We start from the raw sequence: 24,108 nt of genomic DNA on the forward strand, positions 1-24,108 counted from the left end.
TCAGTTCCTGTGCCTCCTGGAGAAGACAAGCAAGACAGTGAGCTGGTGTGACAGGCTGTGGCAGGAAGCTGACACAACAAGATGACACAACAAGGAGACACAAAGAGAAAACACAATGAGAGACCCAACAAAGCAGGCAGTGGAGATGGCTCAAGCGATTAGGCAACTCTCTCACGCATGGGAGGTGCCAGGTTCGGTTTCCAGTACCTCCAAAGATAAGTTGAGCAGACAAAGAGACCACACAGCGAATGGACACAGAGAACAGACAGCGAACGCAAACAATGAGGTGGGGAAGGAAGGATAATTTTTTTTAAAAAAAGAAAGTAAAGTCTTCCAGGGAAGAAAGATAGTGGCATAACGCACCCCAAATAACCAGCAAAAAAGGGCAGAGATATTGGTCTCAGAACAAAACATTAAAAGAGCTGCAATAACTGGAAGAGTGCCAAATCAAGGCAGCTTTAAAAATAGTAGATAAAACTGGTGGCATCCTTGCTGGCCATTCCCATACCCTTCCCCATGCAGCGAGCCTACACTCCCATTGTAGGTCGCTGGTCCTGTTCCAGAGTGAGCAAAAATAACCCTTAAGTGCACACTTTGGTGCCTATATGTCAATGCTAAACTATCAGGTACAGATTGAACTAAGAAACTCATGGCTGGCTCCCACAATATGCCCTGCAGGCAGAAGCAGCTTGCATTCAGCTAAAACAGTATAAGAAACACTAAAATCAAAGTAGCAGCCTGGGGCAAAGAATTACTGGTTTTAAGTCATATCATAGAGCATCCTGGAGAGGACTAAGCTATTTCATAGGGAATTGAGGCAGCATTCAAATTCCTGAAAACTGGAAAATTCCTAAGGCCATCAATAAGCACAAGCCCAGGCAAAGACAAGAGACAGACTCAAAAAAAAGATTTAAAAAATCCAACACAACTTTTGCCTCAGGCCAATGTTCATGATATGAGGCCTAAACCGTGAAGGAGAGCCAGTTGGCAGTCAATGCAGAGCCAATTGGCAAGGACTTTAAAAGGTGTTTTTTTGCATTGGTATGTTTGTTTTTGTTAACTCCTAGAACTCAAGGAAATCTGTGATAGCATTAGCTGGATATAAACTTAAGGAATAGAAGTGCAGGGACTAAATCCCAGAGTTAAACTAAAATATAAGTATGCAACAAAAAAAAATAAGAGACAAAGAAAAGGAAATGATGGTTCATCTAAAGAAACAAGATAAAAATTCAGAAACTATTAACAAAGAAGACCATACTTGAGACATACAAATACTTTTAAAAACAGAAATATTAGAGTTGAAGAACAAAATAACTGAAATGAAATATTCTCTAGAGGATTTCATCAGCAGATTGGAGCTGACAGAAGGATCTGTGAATTTTATGACAAAATCATTGATGGGAAGTGGATGTGACTCAAGCGACTGGGTTCCCATCTACCACATGGGAAGTCCTGGCGGGTTCAGTTCCAGGGACTCCTGGTGAAGGTGAGCTGGCCCACGTGGCAAGCTGACCCAACAAGATGATGCAACGAAAGAGAGACAGAGGGAAGACAATAAAAGACACAACAAAACCAGGAGCTGAGGTAGCTTAAACAAATGAGTGGTGCTCTCTCCCATGTCGGAAGGTCCCATGAACAGTTCCCAGTGCCTCCTAAAGAGAACACAAGAAGAGAAGACAAGCAGACACAGAAATGTGCAGCAAATGGACACAGATGGCAGGCAGTGAGCACAAGAGGCAATGGGGGAGAATAAATAAATAAAATAAATATTTTAAAAAAAGACAAAACCATTGAAATGATTCAGTGTGAAGATGAGAAAGAAAAATAAAAAAGTGAAGAGACATAAAAGACTTGTGGGACCCCAACAAGTATACCAATAGATGCATTATGGAAGTCCCAGAAGGAGAAGAGAGAAAGGGGTAGAAGGAATATTCAAAGAAATAATGGCAGAAAACTTCCCAAATTTAATGAAAGACCTAAATATACACATTCAAACAGCCCAACGAACACCAAACAGGATAAACTCAAATATAACCATAGCAAATTGATAAATGCTAAGGACAAGGAGAGAGTACTGAACGTTGCAAGGGGGAAAGTAACATATTATGAACAAGGGAGCCATGAAAAGATTAAGTATGGATTTCTCATCAGAAACCATGGAGGCAAGAAAGCAGAGGAATGAAATATTCAAAATGGAAAGAAAACAATTGCCAACTAAGAATTTTATATCCAGAGAAACCATTTTACAAAAATGAGGGAAAGAATAAGATATACTCCAATAAACAAAAACTGAGGGAGTTTATCACCACTAGGCCTGCCAACAAGCAAAGCTAAAGGAAATTTTTTCAGACTAAACAAAAAGGACACTAGAGACAGTGGTACAAAATGGCATGAAGAAATAAAGACCACAAGTAAAGGAAACAATATGGGTAACTACAAACGCCAGTTCTATTATATTGTATTTTTTGGTATGTGTAATGGTTTGGTGCGATATACCACAGAAAAACATGCTGTATGTAGGACTTTTGATGAGGTTACTTTAGAAAAGATGGGACCCATAAGTCTTAATCCGGGAAGCGGACTTGGCCCAGTGGTTAGGGTGTCCGCCTACCACATGGGAGGTCTGCGGTTCAAACCCTGGGCCTCCTTGACCCACGTGGAGCTGGCCCATGCGCAGTGCTGATGCACGCAAGGAGTGCCCTGCCATGCAGGGGTGTCCCCGCGTAGGGGAGCCCCACGCATAAGTAGTGCGCCCTGTAAGGAGAGCCACCCAGCGCGAAAGAAAGTGCAGCCTGCCCAGGAATGGCACCACCCACATGGAGAGCTGACGCAGCAAGATGACGCAACAAAAAGAAACACAGATTCCCAGTGCCGCTGGTAAGGATAGAAGCAGTCACAGAAGAACACACAGCGAATGGACAGAGAGAGCAGACAATGGGGCGGGGGAGAGAAATAAATGAAAAATAAATCTTTAAAAAAAAAAAAAAAAGTCTTAATCCTATTACCAAAAGCTTTATAAGAATGATCAAAGAGAGAAAGCCAAAGAAGGAGAAGCCAGAAGCTGAAAGTCAAAGGAACCCCAAAGAGAAGAAAGAGAACAGGAAAGACCACCAGCACACAGCCATGTGACAGAGGAACCAGGGACAAAGGATCACCAGCAGCCAGCCCCAGAAAGCCACTCTTCAGAAATAAAGCATTGCCTTAATGGCACAATGGTTTGTACTTCTCTGAGCCTCAAAACCATAAGCCAACAAATCCCCATTGTTTAAGTCAACCCACTGCATGGTATTTTCTTCAGCAACAAAGAAAGTAAAACGTATACAACTCCACTTTTTACTTCTTACAGATTCCAAAGTGCAAATACATAAACAAAGTAATGATAAAACCATGGTTTGCAATATATAATGAATAAAGTTATAATTTGTAACAAACACAACAAAAAGTTGGGGAGGACAGAAGGTTATAGGAACAGTATCTGCATTTGCTAATAAAGTTAAGTTGTCATCAAGTCAAACTTGTTTATTATAGATTTAGGATATTAAATTTAAGCCTGATGGTAACCACAAAGAAAAATCTGAAAAATATATACAGAAAGAAATGAGAAAGAACTCAAAATAGTATAATACAAAAAAAATTTTAAATAATGGAAGAATTAAGGGACCAAAAATGTATAAGACTTACAAAGACCAAACAGCAAAATGGCAGAAGAAAGTACTGCATTAGTAAGAGTTACTTTAAATATAAATGGATTAGACTCTGCAGTCAAAAGGCAGAGATTGGCAAAATGGATTAAAAAAGCATGGCCCAACTATATGCTTTGTACAAGAGACTCGCCTTAAATTAAAAACACAAGGAAGTTGAAAGAGAAAGGATGGGGAAAAATATTCACCGAGTAAATAGTAAACAAGAGAGAGCTGAGGTAGCTATACTTCTATGAGATAAAGTAAATGTAAAGTCAAAAACTGTTATGAGGGACAAAGAAGATTACTATATACTGATAAAGGGGTTAATTCAATAAGAAGATATAACAACTATAAACACATAGGCACCTAATGGCAGAGACCCCCCAAAAATACGAAGCAAATGTTGACAGATCAAAAGGGAGAAATAGATAGTTCTACATTAATAGTAGGATACTTCACCATACACTTTGAGTAATGAAGACAGAAAATCAATAAGAAAGTAGAAGATGTGAACAATATTCTAAACTAACTAGATCTAATAGGCATATATAGAACACATCACCCAAAAGCATCAGAATACGCATTCTTCACAAGGGTGCATGAGTCATTCTTCAGGACAGACCAAATGTTAGGTCACAAAACAAGTATCAATATTTAAAAATACTAAAATCATACAATGTGTCTTCTCTGACCATAATGGAATGAAGCTAGAAATCAATAACAGAGGGAGAACTGGAAAATCCACAAATAAATGGAAATTACACAATACATTCTTTAATAACCAATGGGTCAAAAAAAGAAATCACAAGGGAAATGAGGAAATATCTTGAGATAAATGAAATAAAAACAAATGAATCAAAACTTACAGGATGCAGCAAAGGCACTGTTCAGAGGGAAATTTAGAGTGCTAAAGTTTACATTAAAAAAAAAAAAAGATCTCAGAGTTCTAACCTCACAATTGGAGGATCTACAAAAAGAAGAGCAAACCAAAAGTGAGAAGGAAGGAAATAACGAAGATTAGATCTGAGATAAATGAAATAGAGAACTGAAAAAAACAGACTCAACAAAACCAAAAATTGGTTCTTTAAAAAGATCAATTAATGTAAGGCATCACATTAACAGGACAAAAGGAAAAAAAACATGATCATCTCAACTGACACATTAAACTCATTTGACAAAATCCAGCACCCCTTCTTGATAAAAAACACTTTTAAAAAATGAGGAATTAAAGAAAACTTCCTCAACATGAAAAATGACATACATGAAAACCCATAGCTACTATCATACACAATGGAGAAAGACTGAAAGCTTTTCCCCTAAGGTCAGGAGCAAAAGAAGGATACCCACTATCACCACTTGTTATTCAACATTGTACTGGAAATGCTAAGAAAAAGAAATAAAATGCATCCATATTGGAAAGGAAGAAGTAAAACTTTCCCTATTTGTAGATGACAAGATCCTATATATAGAAAATCCTGAAAACTCCATAACAAAGCTACTAGAGCTAATAAACAAATTCAGCAAAGTGGTGGGATGCAAGATCAACATGCAAAAATCAATAGTGTTTCTATACACTAGGCATGAACAATCTCAAGAGGCAATCAAGAAAAAAAATTTCATTTACAATAGCAACTAAAAGAATCTAATACTTAGGAATAAATTTAACCAAGGATGTAGAGAACTTGTACATGGAAAACTATAAAACATTGCTAAAAGTAATCAAAGAAGACCAATAAATGGAAGGACATTCCATGTTCATGGATAGGAAGACTAAATATTGTTAAAATGCAACCTACAGATTCAATGAAACCCCAATCAAAATTCCAACCAAAAAAAAAGGAACCAGTGTGGCTCAGTTGAGCATCGGCTTCCTTCATATGAGATCCAAGGTTCATTCCCTGGCCCTGGTACCTAAAAAAAAAAATTCGAACAGCCTTCATTGCAAAGATGGAAAAGCCGATCATTAAATTTATATGGAAGGGTAAGAAGCCCTGAACAGTCAAAGCCACCTTGAAAAAGAACAGCACTGCACAATTCACAAAGCTTGATTTTAAACTTATTACAAAGCTACAGTACTGGCACACAAGGACAGACATACAGACCAATGGAATGGAATTAAAAGTTCAGAAATAAGCCCTCACATCTATGGCCAACTGATTTTTGACAAGGGTGCCAATACCACTCAGTAGGGAAAACAGTCTTTTCAACAAATGATCCTGGGAAAACAATATTCTTATGCAAAAGGATAAAGGTGGCCCCTTACCTTACACCATAAACAAAAATTAGTTCAAATGGGTCAAAGACCTAACTATAATTACCAAACTATAAAACTCCTAGAATGCAACATAAGGAAACATCTTCAGGACCCTGTTAGGTAAGATTTTCCTAGACTTTACATCACAAGCAAGAGCAACTAAGGAAAAAATAGTTAAACAGGACTTCATCAAAATTAAAAACTTATATGTGTATCAAAGGTCTTCATCAAGAAAGGAAAAAGATAACCTACAGAATGAGATAAAATATTTGAAAAGTGTATGTGGAGGTTTGGAGCTATTTATCACAGAAAAATAGTTTCCTAATCTTAATCCATTCTTGTTGGTGTGAACTCTCATAAATAGTACCTTCTTGAGGAGGTTACTTCAGTTAACGTGTGGCCCAATGAAATCAGGATGGATCTTAACCTTATTGGTGAAGGCCTTACACACAAGGTTAGAGAGAGACAGAAAGTCTGAGGGAAGCTGAAAGTCAAAAGAACTTGTAAGAGAAGGGGAATCCAGTAGAGGCATCCATGTGAACTGCCATGTGAGAGTTTGAAATATTTTTATGAATCCCAAAAAGAGAAAGATTATGTTCTTAAACTAATCTATTCCTGTGTTTGTGGCATCCTTTGATTACATTAGATTCACTATAGATCATTTGATTAGATTGCTTTTGATTGGACGATGTCAGTGACATGTGACTCAGGTTGAGTCTCCACGTTCTCGCTGGGTCTGATTTAAATGGAGACACAGTGGAAAAGGAAGCTGCCATATTTGATCCTGTAATGTGAGAGAAAGGACTCCAAGTTTGCCCATAGCTGAGATCAAGGAGAGAGGCCTAAGAGGGTCAAGGAGCCAAGGCCCAGGGAGAGATGAGCCACATGCCTGAAAGCTCACAACTGAACTCGGGAAGAAAGCAGACTTGAGACTGAAAGAGGATGCCTAGAAAGAGACAGCCCCTATGCCTGGTTGCCCAAAGCTGAGTTCCAGTAGATTTTGGAGGGGAAGGCAGAGATCAGCAGCCATCTTTGCCACATGGCAAGATCCTAGGATCAATAGTGGCTGCTTTTGGTGAGAAAGCATCTCTGATGGTGCCTTGATCTGGACATTTTGCAGCCTCAAAACTGTAAACTTTTAGCCTAATAAATTCCCTTTATAAAAGTCAACTCATTTCTGGTATTTTGTATCAGCAGCCCTGTGGCAAATCAACACACCATGTGATAGAAAAGCCAAGGAACAAGGATTGTCATCAACCAGCCCCAGAAAGCCATGGTCAGTCTTCAGCGAGAAAGCATTACTTTGATGATGCTTGATTTTGGACTTACCCTAGCCTCAAAATCATGAGCCAATAAACTCCAATGGTTTAAGCCAACCCACTGTATGGTATTTGCTGTGGCAGCCAGGAAACTAAAATAGATATGGTACTCCAAGAATTGTGGTACTGGAAGAGTCGTGAAGTGCTTGACAGAAAAAACCTAGATTGCTTTGAAGAGACTGTTGGTAGAAATATGGATGCTAAAGGTACTTCAAATGGAGCCTTAGAAGAAAGGAGAGGGCGGCTGACTTGGCCCAGTGGTTAGGGCGTCCGTCTACCACATGGGAGGTCTGCAGTTCAAACCCCAGGCCTCCTTGAGCCGTGTGCAGCTGGCCCATGCGCAGCGCTGATGGTGTGCAAGGAGTGCCCTGCCAGGCAGGGATGTCCCCGTGAAGGGGAGCCCCACGCGCAAGGAGTGCACACCATAAGGAGAGCTGCCCAGCGCAAAAGAATGGTGCCGCACACACGGAAAGCTGACACAACAAGATGACGCAACAAAAAAAACACAGATTCCCATGCCGCAGACAACAACAGAAGTGAACAAAGAAGATGCAGCAAGTAGACACAGAGAACAGACAACCGGGGTGGGGGGGGGCGGGGGAAGGGGAAATAAATAAATAAATCTTTAAAAAAAAAAGAAAGAACACTGACTAACACAACATAAACCTGATAAGGGTTTAACATACAGAATATATAAAGAAATCCTACAACTCAACAACAAAAAGCCTAACAACCCAATTGAAAAATGGGCTAAGGACATAGACATTTCTGCCAAAAACAAATGATTCAAATGATTAATAAGGACATGAAAAGATGTTCATCAGGGAAATGCAAACTTAAACCACAATGAAATACAATTTCAAACCCACTAGAACAGTTACTATATTAAAAAATGAAAAGTAACAAGTGTTCTAGAGCATGTTGAGAAATAGGAGCACTCAATCACTGTTGGTGGAAATGTAAAATGGTGCTGCCATGATGGAAAACAGCATGGGGGGGTTCCTCAGAAAGCTAAGTATTAACTACCATATGACCCAGAAATCTCACATCTAGGTATATACGCAAAAGAATTGAAAGCAGGGGATCAAACAGATGTTTACAGATCCATGCTGATAGTGGCACTATTCACAATAGCCAAAGGTGGACATACAAATGAATGGATAAACAAATTGTGGTATATACATACACACAATAGAATATTATTCAACCATAAAATGGAATGAAGTTCTGATACATAAAATAATAAGGATGAGCCTTGAAGACATTATACTGAGTTATATAAGCCAGGCACAAAAGGACAAATATTATGTCATCTCACTGATATAAAATAATTAGAATAAACAAATTCATAGGGTCAAAAACTAGAATATAGGTTATCAGGAGCTGGGACGGGGGTAGGGATTTGGGAGTTATTGCTTAATTGGTACAGAATTTCTGTTTTGGGTGATGGAAAAATTTTGTAAATAGATGGTGTTACAACACTGGAAATGTGACTGGCACCACTGAACTATATATTTGAAAGTTGTTCAAAGGGTAAACTTCGGGTTTTGTTTATGTTATTAGAATGAAAATTTTTTTTAAAAACCATAGGACTGAACAACAGTCAGTGAACCCTAAAATAAGCTATTGACTGTGGTTAATTGTAGAAATATAGTGATGTTGTCTTATTAGTTGTAACAGGGGTGCTTGCTATCCTAAAGTGTTGGTGATGGGAAGGACTTCATGTGTCAGGGGGGATATATGGGACTCTGCTATGTATGAATTTTCCATAAACCTGCAACATCTCTAACAAAAAAAAATAAAATTAATAAAGAAGCTAAAAATCAGGTAGCACAGGGAGGCGGATATGGCACAAGCAGCTGGGTGTCTGCCTACCACATGGGAGGTTGGGTTCGGTTCCTGGTGCCTCCTAAAGAAGACAAGCAAGACAGCAAGCTGATGCAACAAGATGACACAGTGAAGAGACAGCAAGGAAACACAATGAGAGACATAACAAGCAGGGAGCAGATGCTACTCAAGCGATTAGGTCCCTCCCACCCACATGGGAGGTCCCAGGTTCAGTTCCCAGTGCTTCCTAAAAAGACAATGAACTGAGAGCAGACAGCAAGCACAAACAAATAAATAAAATAATTCTTAAAAAAGAAAAATCAAGTAGCATGGATTATTTTGGAGGGCTTTATAGATTAAACTTCCTATTGAAAAATTTCTTCAACAAAGAGATATGCTTATATATGGATAGTCTTACTGTAAGAGTTTAGCTGAGAAGATGACTTTTTAATTACTAAAATATATCCTTCATACCATACTGCTGCATAATGTATCAAGTGAAAATGGTTGAACAAAACATGAGGGAAATAAGCTATACTTAAAATTTATTTACTGAGTTTCCAAATTATACACTTTTGCATTTAATGAAAAAAAAATATGGAATTTGGATATCGAATTTGAAAGTGAAGATTTGTTCTGTGTTGTAGAAACAAAGCCTAAAGAGTAAAATTTCAGTTCAAATTTTCCTTCTGTTTTAGAGAATTATTTTCTACTCTTTTGCCAAAAATTTAAGATAAATATGTATTATATCTAATATACATTATATTCAGAACTCTAAAAGCTCTAATTAACATAAGCTAAAAACCTCTCAAACTTTTGTTCAAGTTAAAAACAATTTTATAGATTATATAACAAAGATTAAAATAAAAAACTAAAACGGCTAATAATAACTCAAATGAAAAGTCAAGTACTTACCAATTTGCCCAGCCTTGACTTTAAAAGGAACATGTAATTCACTCTTCAGAAAAGGAAGAAAAAATTTAAAGGACATCTTGAATAATTAAATCCCCAAAATCATTTTTAAATTATCATTTAAATATATAACCAGCCTTAAGAAAAAGCATAAAACAAATTTTCTATATTTGAGTTACTCATAAAGGACAGGGATTAACTCTGACTCGACAGAAAAATTCATAAAAGAAACAAAATTATAAATAAAACAAATAGAAAAAGTTTGTAGCTAAACAATATAATTGGGTAAACCTGTTATTTGCTTTAATAAACCAAAATAGCCAAAAGAATTCCACATAATATTAAAATAACAAATGGACATTGCTTACCGAAATACTAGAAGAGAAAAAAGAAATAGTCCTTTTTGTATAATGAATTGAAAACAATTACTGAGCAACAATTCCCCCTCAGATAAAATAAAGAAAAATAAGGCCAATGGGTATTGAAGGGTAGGTAGTGCTTTCTTGGTTTGTTTTCTGTTCAAGAGTAAATGACACAAATTACTTTCTGGAGCTAAAAAGTACAAAAACCGTATTTACCTCTGAATATTGCCATAATATTATAAAGTTGGACTGTCAATGTATTTCCCAAAGTACAATTATTCATTAAGTTGTTAAAATCAAACACATATTTCTGATTCAGTAAGACAAATATCTACTACAAAGGTATACAGTAAAATTAGGCAAAGGTAAATTATTCCATTTTCCAAGAGATACTATTTTGATCTTCAGAAAAAAGTACTATTTTTATATCTTTAATCTCAGATTATTTTACAGCAAATAGTTAAACAAGTAATTCTTCTCTGAGTGATTCAAATCACTTTATCTGATACCTGGTACTAGATACCTAGTTAACCAAGGATGTCTAAGAATTTACCAAATTAGCTGAATTTGCACAGTTTCAAAACTTACCAGAGCATTTTCTTTTATCTGTAGATTATCCAAAGCCACATTACCTTTAAAAAAAGAGGAAAAATATAAAGTTTATATACCAATTAGTAGAGCCTCTCCTAATGCAGTGCTGAACACTATGACACTGCCGTAAGTGCTAAGAAGACTACAGTGAGCAAGACAGACTTAGGGAATTTAAGAGGCTACTGACACAAAAAATACCTGCTATATATGGATAAGAATAATTAGTTGTGGCATACTTGAGGTTAGTCCATTATAAAAGAAATTCTGAAATCCTTAAATTGAGTAACATTTAAACAGACAATAAGAAAGAATTTGGAAACTTTGGAACTCAAGAACTTTAGAACCAAAGAAAGTATCCATCATTTTCAATGATTAAGCAAAAATCTCAAAAAGAAGGACATTAACAGATGGAACAATTATCCTGTCAACCCAGGATTCTTTCCTTAAATTGTGGTATCAGTTAACATTTTCTTCAGGAACACAGTGACATCTTTTATGACTTTAAACATCCTATCTTTCCCAAAGACTCTCCTTTATGGTTCTAATAGTCTTAAATTAATCCAACTTTTCTTGAACCTATTAGTATATTAAGTCATAAAACAAAAGTGATAATGACACTGTCAACTCAAAATTTCAACACTGTACCTACATTTGAGAAATGATGTTAAAATATTATCACTCATATAAAAACTTAAAAAGTTTTCATTTCAATTCTCAAGTGTTAACACTATAGTTTCAACATTAAATGCAAGCATAAATTCTTGTTATAAATTGTCTTAATTTTCTCATGACACCTTTTTTTTTTTTAATACAGACTCCTCTGCCATCCATTATTTATTTTTCAAACAAATAACATTGTCTTCATGGTATATAGAATGAATTAAAACACACATTTAATTCTATTATGTCATTATTAGGATATGATTTTCCCAGATATCAGACTTATTCGATTTAACTAATAAACATTTATTATATTTCCAGCACTAACATGCCAGCTGCTAGAAAGAGCAAGATAAATAAAATGATGTCTCTGCCACTAAGGAGCTCACAGCTGTGTGAAGACTAAAAAATAACTTCAGCAATCTTTTGTTGGTATTCCAAGAGAAGAGGGCACATGATGAAAAGGAGGAACTCAGGAGGAACCACTTAACTCTGCCTAGGGAGATCAAGGAGAACTTCAGGAGCAGGTTTAGGCGAGAGGACTGAAGAAGTATTCACTGGGTAGATAAGAAAGGAGGGCAACCACTTATGGTGTGGTACAGATCCGAGGGTGTCAGAAAAAGATAAGAGATAAAGTAAGAAAACTCACAAAGTTTTCAGAATGAAAAATTCAGACTGGGCACAGCAGAAAGATGAACTAGGTATAATAGGAATGATAAAATTAGAGCTATATTTAGAACCCTTACTAGAATAACCACTGATCTGTATAAACACATTTAGTTATAAGGTTGTTCACTGCAATTTGTTATAATGAAATGAAGGAAGGAAGAAAGGGATACAGGGAGGGAAGGAGGAACTTAAATACCTAAATATCCAGCAATAAGGCATAAATCATGACATATCCATATTATAGGCAAAAAAATGTAGAAAGACATGGGAAAACAGTCACAATATACGAAATTAAAAAGAAAAAGATCAAAGAACAGTATGCCCAGAATGATACAATATAAAAGGTAAATATGAACACATTATGTGCAAAGCACACATACACAAGAAACAAACTGGGAGACTGGACACGATAATCTTCACTGTGCTTACTTCTTCTACATAATAAAGTTCAAACTGATGTTTCTTTTCTATATATTTTTTATTTTTTTTAATTTTCTGGCCAATTGTTGAAAATTACAATAAAAAGGAGAGAAGGGGAAAAAAAACCTCAGAAATAAGGAGAAAATATTTTACGAATATCATTATAATAGGAAGGAAAATAATTAATATAGGTAGTGAGGCAGCTTCTACAATAGAAGAGAAATTAAAACCTGAAATAAGGTAGTAACTTCAGCGCTGAAGAGGCAGAGGCAAAGTACAGAGATATTTTGTAGGCAGAATTGACAGGATGTGATCACTGCCCCATATAAGGATAATAAAATGGTCATTGAAAGCTGCCATGTTTTTGGAAATTGGAAAAAAATTTTCCTTAAGAAGTATCATGTGCTCTAAAATTACATAAAGTGGACAAATATTTCTGGATTTAACTCTGTGAGAGTATGCAAATGTGTAACTCAATTCAAGTCAGTTACACAAAATTACAATTTGGAACTCCAAGTCAAAAGAAGTGATCAGCAAACACGCTAGTACATATTTGATGCAATTCAAACTAGTTTAGTAAGATCTAAGGTCCAAACAGAGAGTTTCAAACTTGCTAATGAAGAACTCCTTTTGACTTTTTCCCAGTGGTTCTTGACTGATGGGTCAAGTATTACCAAGAGTGCAAAGAAGTAATTTACATTAGATATAAAGTTTTTCTAACAATTGTCAAAGCACTAACATAATGCCTATGAAAATATAAATGTGCTTATAAAAAGTGGGCTGTTTCTACCAATCATGCCTAACATAGTTAAACAAGTATATTTACAAAGACAGACAAGAGACACACAGAGAGATGAAAACATTAACAGAGATCATCACTGGAGGGTAGGATTAAGGATGATTAATGTTTTTCAGTATTTTCTAAATGTTTATAATAATCAGATATTACTTTAATGTTAATATTATACAGATTGTAATAAGGGAAATGGAGAAACAAAACAAAGATAAATTCTAGTGTCAATATAACCTCAATATTTTTATATAGATATTCCTCCTATATCTAATATCTACCTTACCTACAGACATATAAAAATAACAAAGAAATATCTATTTCTGCTACCCAGAGACTTAACAAACAAATGCATACTTCCTCTTTGGAAAAACATGAATGCTAACTGTAAACATAACAAAGAAGCAAGAATGATACATTCTACAAATTGTTTGCACTGAAGGAGGAGCCACTAGTCCTAATAAGAAGAAAAGGGATGGTATAGTAGCAGATTTCAGATTAATGCTGGGGTAAAAGTGCATTCATTCATTAAACCAGTAGATGAGTGCCTAATCTAAGTAAGACATGGTGCTAATGAGTACTCATCTACTAAACTGCATACTTTTCTAATAGGTACCTATGAAGTAGTTTCATTATATGTCCTGTGACTGACAGAAATTTAAATAAAAATAATTTATAAGACTCTAAAACAAAAAAATAACCCATCCAAAAGTCAACTATCTTATATTTAGCTAAATACTGAAGAAAAAGTTTTACTTTTCTACTTCAAGATAACATGATAATTCTATAATGTACTTTTCTACTTCAAGATAATGTAATAATTCTATAATGTACAAATAACTACTGCTAAAGCCAGATCACCCTTATTAGGAACACACAAAGGCCACAGGAAGTTTCTGATAACCTGGAGCGCTTTGGGGAAAGAGGTTGTAAATATTTGTGCCTAACCTTAAAACATACACACATGGGAAAAGGGTTACTAATAATTGAAGATGGGTAAACTGAACTCTTGTCAGCACAGAAGAGCCTAAAGCCAATCCTACAACTGGTAGCATTTTTTTCTCTCATTTTTTGTTTTATTAAAGAAGTTGTAGGTTTATAGACAAATCATGCAGAAGTTACAGAGTTACCATACACTTCCCCTCAACACACACAGTTTTCCCTGTTAACATTTTGTATTAGTGTGGTACCCTTGTAACAACTGACAAAAGAATATTATAATTATACTATTAACTATAATCCATAGTTTACATTAGAGTTCACCCTTTGTGTTGTACAGTTCTATGAAAAATGTGAATGCTAGCAAACAGTAAATGTAAAAATTTATAAACATTTTTATTTTGGTAACCTAATATGCAATCTAAAATATTCCATTTTAACCACACAGTTAGTTCAGTAGTGTGTATTACAAGTTTAAAGAGACCAAGGTAACAGACAAACAAGGAGGTTCTGTGTATGGTCTCTTTCTATGATGGACTGACAGGCCTAAAGCATGAAGGGTAAGCAATAGATATATTCCCTTAGAAGAGAAGGTTTCTGATTTTGGTCCCATATGATGCTTATTAATAAGCTACAGGCATTTTGGATGAACACACAGCTGGAAAGTCACGCAGGAAGTTTCAGAGCCAATAGAAGTATTTTTAAAAGTATCCTATATGGGCAAATTCTGGATTAAAATTTATCTAATATCTTTAATAATGAACCAGAAGATAGAAATGAAGGCGAACTCAATAAATTAACAAATGACACAAAGGTAAGCAGAGTTAAGTCATCTCAAAGAATACAACAGAAAAATAATAAGTCCTAAATTATAGAAAACTTTCAAAAACAAGGTAAAATTTAACAGAGCAAAGTGTAAGTTAGTATATTTATGAATAAAAATAAACTGGTACTGGCATAATATGGAAATTTCCTGCCTAAGTCCAAGAATGGCTTTTTTTTTCAGATTTATTTATTTTCTCCTCCCCCACCTCCACCATGCTGTTTTTGCTGTCTGTGTCCATTCACTGTGTGATCCTCTGCATCTGTTTCTCTTTTTGTCTTCTCATCTTTCTCCGCTAGGATTCATGGGGTTTCAATCCTGGGGACCTCTGATGTGGAGAGAGGTTCCCTGTCAATTGTGCAACCTCAGTTCTTGGTCTCTGCTGCGCTTCACTTTGACTCTCCCCTTCATCTCTTTTTTCTTGCATCATCATCTTGCTGAATGACTCACATGTGCAGGCTCTGGCTCACCACATGGGTTAGGCACTTGCTCACTGTGTGGGCACTTGCTTACCGTGCAGGTACACTTTCTCTTCTTTTTCACAGGTGGTCCCAGGGATAGAACCTGGGTCCTCCCATATCAAGTGATAGGTCCCCCCTATCACTTGAGCCACATCTGATGCCTTATCACTTGAGCCACACCTGCTTTCCCAGGAATGGCTTTTAAAATACATAATGGGAAGCGGATGCGGCTCAACTGACAGAGCATCCACCTACCATATAGGAGGTCCAGGGTTCAAATCCAGGGCCTCCTGGCCCTTGTGGTGAGCTGGTCCACGCACAGTGCTGCCACACGCCAAGGAATGCCATGTCACACCCCACACGCAAGGAGTGCGCCCCACTAGGAGAGCCACCCCATGCGATAAAAGCACAGCCCGCCCAGGAGTGGTGCAGCACACACGAAGAGCTGATGTAGCAAAATGATGAAACAAGAGACAGATTCCTAGTGACACCGAGAATGCAAGCAGACACAGAAGAACACACAGCAAATGGACACAAGAGAGCAGAGCAGAGCAGACAATGGGGGGGGGGGGGGGAGGGAGATAAATAAATTAAAAATCTTTAAAAAAAATAAAGTACATAATGATCTATAAAATTAATATGAGAAATAGTGCTGATGTTACACACCCACAAATATAATCACCAAACTTTCACTGAGGTTTTTATATACCTTTACCATGGCACTTGACACTTAACTTTATATTAAATTTAAACATAAACGTAAAAATTGGCACAACATTATGAATTTAACTCCAATTAAGCGTATACTTGAAAGTAGCTATACTGATTAATTTTAGGTTGTATGTATGTTACCAGAATAGAACTATACAGCAAAAAGAGTGAAGCCTAATGGAAACTACGGACTGTAGCTAATAATATAATAATATTATTTCATTAGTTATAACAAAGGTACCCAAAATATGCAAATGTTAATAGGGAAAACAGCATGTGAAGAGTGGTATACTGGAATTCTGTACTTTCTCCATGGTTTTTCGGCTCTAATAAAAAATAAAAAGTTCTTACTTCTCAATCTGATTAGAAAACCCTTAATGATTCTCCACATAGAAGGTGCTCAATTAATTTTGACTTAATTAATTTATTTAGGAATGCATATTTTACCGAGGCACAAACAAGTGCAATAAGAACATAAACTTTTATTTTAAAAAATACTTTCAGATCTATTATATGATTTGATCTTCATTGCTTCTCAGTGCAAAAAGCAGTATATATGTTACATTTTAAGCTAAAGAAACTGAGGCTAGGAAAGGTTAAATGACTGGCCTACAAATATTACAACCATTTAGTAAGTGGTAGAGAAAGGCTCACATCTCCAATGCCCAATGCTGTGTTCCACAATACCACACTAGCTCCCAAATAGCAGAACAGAATGGTTATAAGATTTTAAGTCAGATTTTAAGCATACCTCCCTTGGGAGGTAAAAATGCTGTACAAGAATCATATTCATCATTGAGAGGTTTCTGTGGTTGTTAGATCTACTTTTGGTCTCTGTATTTTAAAAGAGATATGAAGAAAAAATTCAAAAAACAAAAAAGGTAACTAAAATTAGTAAAACTAACAAGGATATAACCAGATAGAATAGAATCAAGGAGTTACATTAAGAGCATTACCAGAAGAAAGGATACTGTCATAGCAAAAAAGAGAGGCTGGAGATGAGGTTGTAAAATGCCATTTTAGTACTGTTTTTAAAAATCTACCTTTTTCTCAAAATAAAAGGCAGAAATTCACAAGTTATGATTTACAGTTATTCAGGATCATAAAGATCTTTAAACTTAATCCATCCCTCACTTCTTACTTTACACATGAAGAAACTGAGATTAGGTGGCTTATCTAGTTATACAATTAATTTGTGGCAGTGCTAAGAATAGAACCCATGTGTCCTGACTCTGTTGTCAAGGTTCTTTTTTTTTTTTTTTTTTTTAAAGATGTATTTATTTATTTAATTCCGCCCCCCCCCCCCCCCCCCCCCCCCGGTTGTTTGTTCTTGCTTGGTGTCTATTTGCTGCGTCTTGTTTCTTTGTCCGCTTCTGTTGTCGTCAGCGGCACGGGAAGTGTGGGCGGCGCCATTCCTGGGCAGGCTGCTCTTTCTTTTCACGCCCATGGGCGGCTTTCCTCACAGGTGCACTCCTTGCGCGTGGGGCTCCCCCACACAGGGGACACCCTTGCGTGGCACGGCACTCCTTGCGTGCATCAGCACTGCGCATGGCCAGCTCCACACGGGTCAAGGAGGCCCGGGGTTTGAACCGCGGACCTCCCATGTGGTAGACGGACGCCCTAACCACTGGGCCAAAGTCCGTTTCCCAAGGTTCTTAATATAAAGCATAGAACTAATTCAGAGTTATGATTAAAAACAAAACAAATAAAAAATGTCAAGCCTATCCATGAAACTAGCCTTGTTTATCATAAAATAGTAAATTTAAAAAAAACATAGTGTTTTGTACTTATTTCTTAAGACTTCCTTTATATACCTGAAGTATACTCATTATTTATTGGAGAAGTATATCAGAATGTTCAATACATTCATTTTCCAAGGAAGTGAATTAAGGTAAATGTCTGAACAGTTTATAAAAGCATGAATCAAATTATTTTAATGACATATTTTAGTAAAGAATATTGAAGAAAATACGTAGCAATTGACTTGAAATGAACCCAGCTATTCAACCCAAATTAACCAATCTGGACACAAGTTTCGCCTAATCTTTGACCTTGTTGTAATAGGAGTTCACAGATACGTCTTGGAAAGGGAAAGAGGAAAGGAAGGACATAACTGACTCATTCCTCTCATTTCCTTATTGAAACGGAAAGTCTTGGCAAAGAAAGATGGAAAGCTACAATGCTACCACTCCCTTTCAACGCCCTTCAGGGATCTTAAACTAGTCAGGAGTGTGGCAGAGTTTCCTAACGGAATTGCTACCAAAGTAACAACTTTCAGTTTCATTTTCAGAAAAGAAGTGATTTTTTAAAATGTATGATGTTATTTAATTAGTGGAAAGTGTTTTCAATTTATTTTCTAAGCATTTCTATAAGAGAAAGTAACTGTACCTAAATATATCACGCTACAGTATTGAACTTTTTGCTCTTGCTCATTTTACATGCCAAAGAACAAGCTAATGAGAAATGTGTTACCAAGTGTTGACTTGGAGGAAAGGACTGAAGAAAAATTTCCTTCTGCAGGTTTAGAAATACCTAAATACTGCCACGTTTTATACGTCAAAGTTAAAAAAAAAAAGAGAGACCTACTTTTACTTGCATTCTCAACCTGATCCACCATTACCTGCAAAATAACATAACACACTGGATTTGGATTCCCAAATATTGGTATGAGGCTGGTAATTCTTTATTGTCAGCAGGGGCTACCCTGTGCATTGCAGGATATTTAGAAGCATTCTTGGCCTCTACCCAATAAATGCCAGTAGCACCTTTCCAGTCATGACAATCAAAAATATGTCTGGACATTATCAAATGTCCCCTAGTAGGCAAAATTATTCTGGTTGAAAAATCACTGCCTTAAGTTACTCAAAAACTCCAGATATGAAGTCTCAACATTTGTTTCTAAAAAAGAGCAAGATCATGGACGTGAATTTTTATAGGCTTGAATTCTTCCCTTTCTCAAGACTTGCAAATTCAACTAAAGCAAAACTGAAAAAAGCCAAATAATATGGACATGTAAACATTATTTGCTAAAGCCATTTCAACAGGATTGTATAAATTTTTCAATTCTTTGTAAAACTTTTCAATATTATGGGTGTCATCAATATCAGCTCTTTATTTAAATTAACTTAATCATCTATTTTATTAAATTAATATTCCTACTTGTTTAGCAAAAAAATTAAAAACAAACTTCTTAAGCAATATTTTCAAAGAGTAGAAAGAGTCAACTAAGATAGTTGGTCTTCTCTTTCAATAGGGAATTTAGTCTTATAAAGACAATTTATTGAGCAATAACCACAAAAGATCATGGCTTCCAGCTTCCTTTATAACAGCTACAAAACTAAAATGTTGCAGCAAAATTTTAGAGAAGCAGAGTTATGTGCTGATAAAGCTGAGGAAATCCATAATCAGATTTTCACTGGTTACAATTCATGTACTCAATGGGTTTATTTGGTCAAGCCAACTATAAATTTGATGTTGGCCACTGGCAAAATACCTTATTCCAAATAAAGTGAAAATGCTGTTTTTTTATCGTGATATCGCTCCTACAGAATGAAAGAAAAGAAAATCTCCTTCCTAGATTTCACCCAAAAATTAAAAAGAGAGTGGGAAGGAAATGGCATAAAATTATGGCATTTTAATTTGTTGTGAGTTTACTTCACCATTTCATAATAAAATTATTTACACTTACAACCACAGAGCACTGGCACCAAAAGGACCCTTAGATGTTACCTAGTCCAATCACCCCTAATTTTAAAAATGAAGAAAAAGAAAATAAGATTTAGTGGGGAAGGAATCAATTGTATCCATAAACTTTATATCTTTAAAAAAAAGAATCTGAATAGGACAATTATTAAAACTTGGATAGTGGTTAAACATGGGAATGTTATACTATCCCATACAATTTAAAGTTTCCATAATTTAAAAACACATTCCATTAATGTTTAAATTAAGAAGAAATTAAAGCCAAATGAGGTAAATGGCTTACCCAACACAACACCCCATTAGGCCTAGAACCCAGATTTTCCAAATGCCAGGCCAGTGTTTTTTCAAATTTCAAGTAATGTTTATAAATTAGAAGGTATAATTTATATTATTAGACAGTATTCTGAAGAAACACGAGAACTCTGCAGAAAGCACTGCACATTTAATTCCTTAAGTCTCTTTCTTTACTTGCCCTTCTTTTGCATATTTACTGTGGTGGTGAATGTAAGTATTATGGATCAAATCACACAAACCAACCGAAAAATCAGTTAAGTAACCTATTAAGAGGAGGTTCCTCCATGATCAGGGCAGTACTGGATGGTCTACTAACAGCACTGCCCAACATAAATATAATATAACCCACATATGTAATTATAAGCTTTTTAATAGCAACATTCTAAAAAAAGTAGAGTGAAACAAGGGAAATTAATGTTAATGTATTTTATTTAACTCAATATATTCAAACATTATCATTTCAACAATATTAACACATTAATGTCATTTTACATTCTTTTTCTTCTCTAATTATTCAGAGTATTCAAAAGACGGTACCTTAATTTTGACCAAGCATGTTTCAAATGCTCAAAAGTAACAACAGTTAATGGCTACCCTGTTGGACTGGGCAGTTCTATAACCATTTGTCGACGGAATTAAAAGCTGTTCCATCCATTCCATTTGAATAGTGCTTTAGATTTCCCTACACAGCTGACAAAATTCACAACTCTTTTGTAGAGCGAGAAAGTATCCTCAATGTACTCAAGGCTTAACGTGTAATTAGTGCAAATAATTAAGCTTTCGAAGAGTGTGCACACATACTACTGTCTACTCTTACACACTTAACCTATAGATTAGGAAAGCTTGCGCAAATTCCTGGGCATTTAACCAAGCAGGCACCTAATAAATGATGAAGCTGGTAGTGGCTTAAATCTCTCCATACCTTCTAAACGAAACTGAAAGCCCTCTTCATAATGAAGAAAATGTAAACAGTAAGGGAAGAAATCGCTGTCTCAAAAGCTCAAATCATTAAGAATAAGAATCTCTACAGGCACGCCTCTTAAAGCTCATCCCCTACTTAACCCTCTCCAAACTCAGCAATCCTAAAGGATGTTAGTTCCTGCACGCTATGAAATGCCAGAGAAGATACGAAATGCATCCTTGATAACGGCTTTATTAGTGCTGATGACCACGCAGCCATCCTTGCCCCAAGCAGAGGAGAAGAAGTTTGGGTGTGTTGTTTTGTTTTGTTTTGTTTCAACGCTGTGTAGCCAAAGGAGGGCAGCGAGAGGACCCCAGAATGGGCAAGGATTTCGACCTCAGTGACGCGAAAGGAAGGAACTCTGAGCCGCTCCGGCGCGGGCCCGCCGCAACTCCCCTGGCCCGCGCCGGGACACAGGCCTCCCCGCGCTCCGCACCTGCCGCCCTGGGACCGGGAATCCGCCGGGCGCTCCCACCCCCCCGGCGGAGCGGAGTCTTGGGCGGCGAAGGAGTAGGGCCCGGGAAGGAGGCGGAGCGTGGAGGAGCCCGCGGCGTCGCCCCGTCAGCCCTGGCTGCCCGCATGCCGCGCCCCTCTCGCTTACCGCCCCAAATCCCCAGCTTCAGCTGGGACTTGTTCAGGTTCTCCACATAGTCCCCCAGGAAGCGATTCAGTAGGTCTGCGACCACAGACTCGAATACCATCTTGGGGCGAGATGGCTGGAGAAGGAGGACCCGGAACCGCAAGGCGCAGCTGACGGCGTCCGCGCCGCGAATGACAGCCCCCCGGGCGCTGACCCGCCCGGCGCCGCGCATCCGCGTGACCCTGCCCGTGCGCACGCGCGCTGCCGCCGCCGCCGCCGCCGCCGCCGGGAGAAGCGGGTGGGTCGCACTGCACGAGGCCGTTGCGGCCCGCAGGGCTCAGGACTGCTGGAGGAATGGCGCGGACAGCCGTATTCGAGCATAAAAGGACATTAGAAATGAAATACGGGAGAGCAAGAGTTGCTGACCACCGTGATATCTACGTGGTCGCACTGCTTCCCTGCAACCGCCTTCCATTGATCCGGGTCCCACAGAGCCCACCGTCGCTGGCGAAAGCAGCCCCGTGGCCCTTCCCCACCCCACCACGCCTCACATGCCTGAGCCCACCCAGAGAGAACCCGGCGCCTCCCAGGCCAGGTCCCGCGCTTAGTGCCCCCTAAGCAACCACCTCCTCACTTGTAGGTCAACTTAGGCAAAGGAGACTCTGCATCCTTGCTTTCCTGCATATTAACTGTACTTGAGGCTGGGTTTGTTCCTTAAAAACATGCTTCAGTTATAGTTCAAATAGAAGGACAGAAAAGTCATGCTTAGGGAAACCACTGCTGAGTCTAACTCTGTTGTACTGGGGAGCATAAATACCAGATTATGGCAAGGGGCCTGAAAAATTAGGACAGAACTGCCTCTTAAGATGTCAGGTAGAATGGAAATTGAATATCCATTTTGTTGGAAACTCATTCTTTTTCTCCCTTCTGTGCTTGTTTCACTATTAACTCAGAAGTCACATAACTTCTTAGTTACCTCTCTGCACCAATAAAAATAAAATTTACCCTTTTTTTTTGAAGTATGAGTTACTTGTTATTTATTCATAACTTTTTTCATGCTATCATTGAATTGTCTCAGGTAGTAAGTTATTAAAAGTGGAGATTTTATAACCACAAGAAATTTCTACCCTGGTGACACTAAACTACCCATTGACAAATGTTCTCTTTAGAGACTGGAATTTTTTTTTCTTCTAAAATGTGGCCCAATGGATGGGGCATCCGCCTGCCACATGGGAGGTCCTCGGTTCAGGCACGGGGCCTCCTTGACCCGTGTGGGGCTGGCCCACGTGCAGTGCTGATGCTCTCAGGAAGCACCCTGCCACACAGGGGTGTCCGGAGTCCCATGCGCAAGGAGTGCACCCCATAGTGAGTGCGCCCCGTAAGGAGTGCGCCCGGTAAGGAGTACACCCCTTAGGGAGAGCTGTCCAGCGCAAAAGAATGTGCAGACTGCCCAGGAATGGCACCGCACACGCAGAGACCTGATGCAACAAGATGAAGCAACTAAGGGGAGGTGCAGATTCCTGGTCCCGCTGATAAGGATGGAATTGATCACAGAAGAGCACACAGTGAATGGACGCAGAGAGCAGACAACTGGGGAGGGAGGGGGCTCGAGGGGAAAGGGGAGAGAAATAATTAAAATAATAAATAAATAAATCTTTAAAAAAATAAATAAAATGTTTCAAAAAGCTCTTTGCAGTACAGTAAACAGAAATGAGCCTAAGAAATGTCTTGGTAGGAAGTAATGTCTGAAAGTGTCTGTGTGTATTGTTCTGAAAATAATCTAGGATTCTATGGGATCAAAAGGAAATTATTTCTTAAACTCAGAGTCCTTTGGAGGAGCAAAAGAGAAAATTAAAACCTCTTCAGTTGGTGTCACATAAAATGGATGATAGGGATAAAAGACAACTAATTCTATCAACAACCACCCCCATCCTCCACTCCTGCACACAGAAAATAAGTCCTTAATGGTGTGTTTTCCCTAGTTGGGTCAGGTAGACAAGATACCCAAGGGGATATCTGGACTTCTCTCCTTTACTATCCACAACCAATTAAGAGTCAAATCTGTCTATTCTGCACCCTCCCTATCTCCTAGACTTTTCCTTATATCTCACTGGGCCACGCGATCACCTTCTGAGGCCTGGTTGCTGATT

At 37.7% G+C, this 24,108-nt stretch overlaps 1 protein-coding gene across 3 annotated transcripts in view; it reads right to left on the reverse strand.

Annotated features, from left to right (window-relative positions):
- The window catches only part of VPS13C (vacuolar protein sorting 13 homolog C), a 228,122-nt gene extending 205,932 nt beyond the window's left edge, over positions 1–22,190 (reverse strand). For all 3 annotated transcript variants that reach the window (XR_011648437.1, XM_058294293.2, XM_058294292.2), the window contains exons 1-3: positions 21,980–22,190; positions 10,946–10,989; positions 9,999–10,041 (exon numbers count right to left, since the gene is read on the reverse strand). Coding sequence is in view for 2 of the 3 variants with exons in the window: in XM_058294293.2 (XP_058150276.2) it covers positions 9,999–10,041; positions 10,946–10,989; positions 21,980–22,190 (298 nt within the window). In the remaining variant the exon portion in view is untranslated. The remainder of the gene's footprint in view (positions 1–9,998; positions 10,042–10,945; positions 10,990–21,979) is intronic.
- Between the last annotated feature and the right edge of the window lie 1,918 nt (positions 22,191–24,108).

This window comes from Dasypus novemcinctus, chromosome 3, assembly GCF_030445035.2.
Source record: "Dasypus novemcinctus isolate mDasNov1 chromosome 3, mDasNov1.1.hap2, whole genome shotgun sequence".
NCBI classification, from domain to species: Eukaryota; Metazoa; Chordata; class Mammalia; order Cingulata; family Dasypodidae; genus Dasypus; species Dasypus novemcinctus.